At 35.6% G+C, this 7,231-nt stretch overlaps 1 protein-coding gene across 1 annotated transcript; it reads left to right on the forward strand.

Annotated features, from left to right (window-relative positions):
- Nucleotides 1-520: 520 nt before the first annotated feature.
- LOC122604456 (IAA-amino acid hydrolase ILR1-like) lies at nucleotides 521-3,501 on the forward strand. Its single transcript, XM_043777349.1, has 4 exons — nucleotides 521-883; nucleotides 1,840-1,965; nucleotides 2,117-2,434; nucleotides 2,849-3,501. Exons 1-4 carry the CDS (start codon nucleotides 521-523, stop codon nucleotides 3,365-3,367), a joined length of 1,326 nt encoding a protein of 441 aa, XP_043633284.1. The 3' UTR covers nucleotides 3,368-3,501.
- The last annotated feature ends 3,730 nt before the right edge of the window (nucleotides 3,502-7,231 follow it).

Consider the following 7,231-nt stretch of genomic DNA (forward strand, 5'->3'; position numbering starts at 1 on the left):
GTTTCCATTGCCTATTTTATTTATTAAGATTACTTGATTTTATTATTCTATTAAATTATTTATCCGTGTATACATGAAAATATTAAATTAAAACTATCAAAATTTATGTAGATAAAAGAGTTAATATTTACGTAATCTGTATAACGTACGATTATTAAGACTAATTATAATAATAAAAAAAGTGTGATGCAAAAATTAATCACGGTCAATTGCAAATCTTACACGTAGTTTTTTATTTTAACAATTTAATAACACCACCTAACAAATATATATACAAAAAAATCAAAAAAAAAATTACACCACGTTTTGTCCACGAGATAATTAATTTAGTTAAATAGTCCCTTAATACTTTTGGATTTAAAAAATTTAGTCAAAGTAATTGACTAATTGAGGATTTTAAATAAAACTTTCTACTATAAAACGAGTTCCATAACTCTTCTTCTATATACCAGCCTTTTAACAGAAAAACTCTCCTCTCCTTTTACCTTGTGCGTCCTTAAAATTTGATCACCGGCGAATGATGACATCATCAAGTCAACACTTCCATTTCCTCATATATTCCATCATTACCTTACATCTTCTTTCCACGTTCTCATTTTCGGCGGTGACCCATTTGCCACCGGAAGTTGGTCGGCAGCTTTTGAAAGATGCAAGGTCACCGGCATTTTATAGGTGGATGATAGATATTCGCCGGAAATTGCATGAGTATCCGGAGTTGGGGTTTGAAGAATATAACACGAGTGAATTGATAAGAGATGAGCTTGATAAGCTTGGTGTCGAGTACACGTGGCCGGTGGCGGAAACCGGTGTGGTGGCCACCATTGGTTCCGGTGAACAACCCTTCTTTGCTCTCCGTGCTGACATGGATGCTCTTCCAATACAGGTTTCTTTTTAATACAAATCAATATCTATACTTCAATATTATACTTATACTTAACTTATTGACCATTTACTCAATAGAAACTCTCTCATTTATTCGTTAGTTTAAATATCTCTATCTAATATAACAATAATACTCTTAATAAAATTATTTACAACATACGTACATTCTTGAACCATTAAAATAAATACGCTTACCCTATATATAACTCATTTACTTTTACATTAATAATCACATCGCCTGACGCCGGCACCTTCGTTGTCGCCGTCACCACCACCATTGCTATTGCCGGCAACACCACTCGTTGTTGCCACCACACAGCCGCATCGCGCAGACACACGTCTAGTATTTTTAAAATGAAGTTTGGTTTCGAGGGATGTTTGGCATACATTCTTTCTTTAAGTTCGATATGTTATTATTTCTACTAGATAGAGGTGTTCCATGTTTGTTATTTAATCAGCTAGGATAGATTTAGTAGTCAACACCGTTGTCTCTGGAGACAGAGGTCAAATGTTCGATATTCACTCCTTGCAAAACGGCTCATTGCGAGGTCGGATGTCCTTTATATTTTAGGTAAAACCTAGAAACAATCTTTCTACCTTAGAGATAAGTCTGTCTACAACTCAATCTCACCCATACGCCATTGTAAACGAAATTGAGACCAAACTTGTAGAATACGACATTGAGTGTTGCTTACTTACTAGAGGTCTTTGTTATCTGTTCATATAAAAATTATCATATATACGAATGTACATGGTCTAACCTAGTTTCCATGGCTGTTTTCCTAACCCTGTCTCAATACATCTCCAAAGATGTTAACTAGCTAGTGATTTAATTATCTACTTTGCTTTTATAAAAAAAGAAGGTTTTTTTATATTAGGGTGAAAACTTAACAAACACAAACACCCCTTAAATTTTCTTGTGGTAAGTGTTCATTTCTCCTTCATTGTAAAAATTAGGAAGAAGTCGATTGGGATCACAGGAGTAAGATTGACGGAAAGATGCATGCTTGCGGGCACGATGCTCATGTAACAATGCTTCTGGGAGCCGCTAAGTTACTGCAAGCCAGGAGACAAGAACTCAAGGTATATATATATATATATTAATCAACTACTAGTATATATACTTGCCTTCCAAAAAAAAACAAATCAAAACAAAACAAACTACTAGTATACTTAATGCACAAAGGATGAAACTAATTATGCTTGTGTTTTTATTTTAAATCTTAATTAAAAGGGGACTGTAAAGCTGGTATTCCAGCCTGGTGAAGAGGGGTTCTCTGGAGCATACCATATGCTTCAACATACTGCACTTGAAAACATTGAAGCTGCTTTTGCACTCCATGTCATGCCCCTATATCCAGTTGGTGCCGTAGCTTCACGGCCAGGTCCGGTACTAGCTGTTTCTGGTTTGTTTAATGCTACCATTAAAGGTGTTGGTGGACATGCTGCAGCTCCACATTTATCAAAAGATCCAATTCTTGCAGCATCCATGGTGGTTGTTGCTCTGCAACATATTGTATCTCGTCAAACCGATCCAGTACTAGAGCCCACCGTACGTAATCTTTTGACTTTATAATCAAAGTCTATTAATTCTTGATTAATTGCACAAAGTATACCGTTTCATTAATCATATACAACATACATGGGAGCATTTTGTTCACACAAAGATTTGAACTTAAGACCTCAAGATCCCAAGTTCCCCCAAATACGAATCCAACTATCGATTGTTGGTTTAGACACAGTAATCTATCTCCAGTTGTATGAAAACATATGGAAAAGTATTACTGATATCATTTTGTAATCTAGTAAGACGCCTAGAAAATACAGTGCACCTCTTTATATAAAAAAATGTTACATATATATAATGGTTTTAAGTAAAGCATGTTGCAAATTAAGTTAGTAAATTTTTATTACATTTTTGTAAAGTGAAACTATCGTAAGGTTCTAAAATTTCTCCCAACTGCAGGTTGTGACTGTAGGACAAATTAGCGGCGGGCATGCTGATAATGTGATTCCAGAGAGTGCTAAAATTGGGGGAACGTATCGGAGTCTGTCTAATGAAGGTCTAAATGACATCAAAGCAAGAATTAAACGGGTGGTCGAGACACAGGCTGAGGCGCAACAATGCACAGCTGAAATAGATTTCAAGGAGGAAATTCCAATGCCATACCCTGTGACAGAAAATGATGAAGGGATGTACCAACATACAAAGGAGGTAGCAGAAATTCTTTTAGGAGAACCCAATGTGCAGTTGTCTCCGATAGTAATGGGAAGTGAAGATTTCAGTTTCTTTACACAGAGAATGCCGGCAGCTATATTTTGGATTGGAACACGTAACGAGACTCATGTACCAGAGAATTTACACTCGCCTAATTTTGTTATTGATGAAGAGGCTTTTCCAATCGGAGCTGCATTTCATGCTGCTGTGGCAATCTCTTATTTGGACAGCCATAGTGATGTTGCCAATGCTCGTGATGAGTTGTAAGCGTTTTGGTCTAGTTTTCATGTGCAAATATGATGAATAAGCATTGTGCAGATTTGAGAAACACTTTGTATCACTTTTTACCTTGGGTAGAGGTTTGACCGTTTACCTCTCATCTTCCTCATACCCAGTCTTTAACGGGATTGGTTATTGTTATATATTATTATGTGGATTTGAGTAACAGTAATTTCATGTTTAAGGAAAATTATTTCACTATTATGTTTTTGCCCCTACTCATATGTTCCTATTCGTAATTAATCTAACCTTTAAAAGTATACTAAATAGATTTCTATTATATGTCTTTGGATAATGGGGATTATTATCGTAACTAACTAAGCTAAAATGTGTATGTTATGTAAATATCTTGTCAAATGTCTATGTCATGTAATAAACTTTCAAATCCCGATTATTGGATGTACATGACCAATCAAAAACTTACACGTAGCAGCTTATATGATTGCAACATATATCCAGTTACATCCAATAACCAGAATTTGAAAGTTCATTACATTACATAGGCATTTTACGATATCTTTACATAACTTAGACATTTTAGCATAGTTAATTACATTCATGGGTAATAATCCATCGGATAATGTTCACAAGAAACTTATCACTGTACTACTAATACTATTATACATTTATACTAGCATAATCATTTTGGGATTAGGTGACCCATAGCTTAACCAACTTTACTTAGGTGGGTTGGTCAGGGGTGTCTTCTAAATCCATTATGTGGGCCCCGGAGGTGAGTTTTTTTCTAAGGTCTCGGGTTCGAGTCTTGGGTTTCTCATCTGAAAGTATTTTTTATGAGGAGGGGATATACTTAATGAATTAGACATATATTTAAGCCTATGAATATGACATAAGTATGTTTTCCCCTTAATGTTTAGTATGATACTGCTATTCTATGTTTTTAGACAATTGTTAACTTTTTCAACATAGGTTTCTATGTAATTTTTTGATCTACATCATGCAAATGAGTAGTCATTGGTTACGGTTCATTTTAACGACATAGGCTTTTAGGTAATTTCTTTATATAATCTGGTACAACTTTTGGTTGGTTAGAGCACTCAAAGTGGTCGCTACCAATCTTGGTGACTTGTGTTCAGCAGTTCTTGGCAGCTGCACTTCAGAAAAACCCGCACTCATCAAATTAATTGTACTATTTATTACATGAATCAATGCAGATCATGAAAGTGATTGCGGGGGCAGTTCTGATCTAGGCCTGATTTGATAACCATGTGACCAAGCTAGTACCCGATCCTTCATTTAACTTGTAAAAAATTGATTATTTTCAATGTTGAAATGACAATGACTACAATTAATCAAACCGAAGTTTTGTTGTCACAGTAATTTCATGAAGATGACTTAGAATGAAGATGAAACTGCTCTCATTGACTAATTATGGTTTAGTTTGCCGAGGACAAGATGCAAAGGCATTAGTGATAAGGAATGGAATTGTTTGACGTTCGCTGATGTTGATACTTGTAGGAGTCAGTGGGTGATACGGGTCTAATGGAACAATATGGGTAAACCCCACCACTTAACGGAATCCTCAAAAGGATACAGATAAGTCACCATTCTCAGAATCCACCAAGAGATACAGAGTTGTTTACGAGTCACTACTCAATGGAGTTGTGTCGAAGAGATACAGAACGCAAATAAAATCAAACTTTAAGTTTTCTATGATTAATCTTAATTCTCATCTGCCTTAGAAACATGGCTTAAGGGTGGTTTATATAAGTACTTGAAACATCACTCCAAGATTAGGAAAATGAAAGTAATCAGTACTAAGGTTAACATAGTAATTAATGCAGAAATACAGAGTGCATTATTAGGCTTTGAAATGAACCTGCCCCTTTGACTGCCATAGCTATCTGTAGAAAACTTCAATTGATGAGCATTTGATGTTTTGAAAAAAGACTTATGGATCTTTCCATCAATCTATTACTTGTAATCTTATTGCTTCTCATTTCATAACTTCTGTTGAACACGACCGAAGTTCCACTCAAACTGTCTCTTTGACATCAACCTGTTAGGGCGTTAGTAATTTTGCCATAACTTTCACTAGGGAACTCAAAACGATGTTTCCTTTGGACCATGGACATCTAGACTTATAGCTAGGACTTCCAAACCGTGTAGGATGACATCCCAATAACTCCTGTCTTTGGTTTAGGTAGACATATATCAGCAAAAACATATTTACTCATATTGTTCCGCCATTTCCTCTGTAAGTTCCTTAGCTCATATATCAATGGACGTCTCGGCAAGAGTCCTGGAATTCAAATTAAGCATTGTTGAAGCTAAATATGTGATTTGCTTGTCATTAACCTCAAAGTTGAACTAAGATTTGACCAAACTGGGTTAAAAGTGAATGAGATGTCGAATCTCAAAGTTGTGTGTTGGTGAAAAAAATTGGTGCAGAAAACGGGTTTCTAGGTCCTAATTCACTTAAAAGGGTCCTTTTTGCTGTGACCCATATAGTTTCGACCCAGGTTCTCTGACCAGTTTCTAACATCTTCTATAGCAGACTTTCTGTTAATGATATCATTATGGCAATTCAGTTTCATTATGGCAAATTCACTTAAAAACAAACCCGGTTCCTTTTACTGCTATTGTTTCACTGTATCTTTTGAAGGAATCGTTTCAGTTGAAGACTGCTTAGATTTCTGTCTTTTATTTTTTATATAACTTTATTTGTGTTGGCTTTTGATATATTGTAATCGCGTAAAGCATCTAGTGTGTTTGCTTAGATTTCTGTTTTTTTTTTTTATATTTATTTAGTGTGTTTGCTTGATATATTGTAAACGTTTTTGTATGGCACTAGAGTGTAACAAACTATGACTCAATGGTTATGTAATATAGTAACCTTTCAAATTGGCTATCTGATGTAAGTACCTTCTATTTTTGTTCTTTTAATGTACCGGTTGACCTGTTGTACCGGTAGCCGGTAACAATGTTAAATTTACTTTGGGATTATGGCATACGAGTGTAACTAACTATGACCTAATGGTTATGTTATGTAGTGATCTTTAAAACTGGCCATCTGATGTAAGAACCTCTCATTTTTTTTATTTTCATGTACCGGTTGACCTGTCATAAGGTCATGGTTACGGTTGTGAGTTGTGAACTATGACGAGATGGATGGTGGATGGTATTAGACTCTGACGAGATGGATGGTGGATGGTATTAGACTCCGACGACGTTGTAGTTGGTGGTCTCAGTCTCATTTTTTCTTCCATTCAAGAGGTGTGACCATCTCTCCATCGTCTCCACATCTGGACACGTGCCACCGCTGACAACCACAAATAAAATAAACAAATGTCAGCCGCCACCCAGACAACCACCGTCGTCATCCTCTGTCAAAATCCCCCCTTTTTACCCCATTGTAAACCAACCTTGTTGGATCTTGATAAAGGTGGGGATGAGATGTTTGGATCTTTGTGGTTAACGATGATGGGGTGATCATAACAGAGTCTGATTTGGGGGTTAGGGTTTGTCACCATCAAAAAGTGGAAGAAATTAAATTAAATTGATTTTAGGAACAAGATTTGGGATTTGTTCTCGAAGAGGAAGCAATGGGACCATAGCTACGTACAGTGCATTTATAAATGTATACATCATTCTATATCTAGTTTCAAAGTTTAAAAATGAAAGTTATATCATTATTATTGAATCGTGTTCTAAAATCAATAAATGTATATATGTATCCATCTATATCTAATGTTGAATAGTGTTTGGGATTGAAGTTAGACATTGAGTTACAGTTTCACATTTGCTCTCCAGAAAAATTGTTGTTACCGAAGATAGTATCGGAAACTATCTGAAGAAGATGACCGGAGTATAAAGTCATCGGAGTAACAC

Source organism: Erigeron canadensis, chromosome 6 (genome assembly GCF_010389155.1).
Source record: "Erigeron canadensis isolate Cc75 chromosome 6, C_canadensis_v1, whole genome shotgun sequence".
In the NCBI taxonomy this organism is placed as follows: domain Eukaryota; kingdom Viridiplantae; phylum Streptophyta; class Magnoliopsida; order Asterales; family Asteraceae; genus Erigeron; species Erigeron canadensis.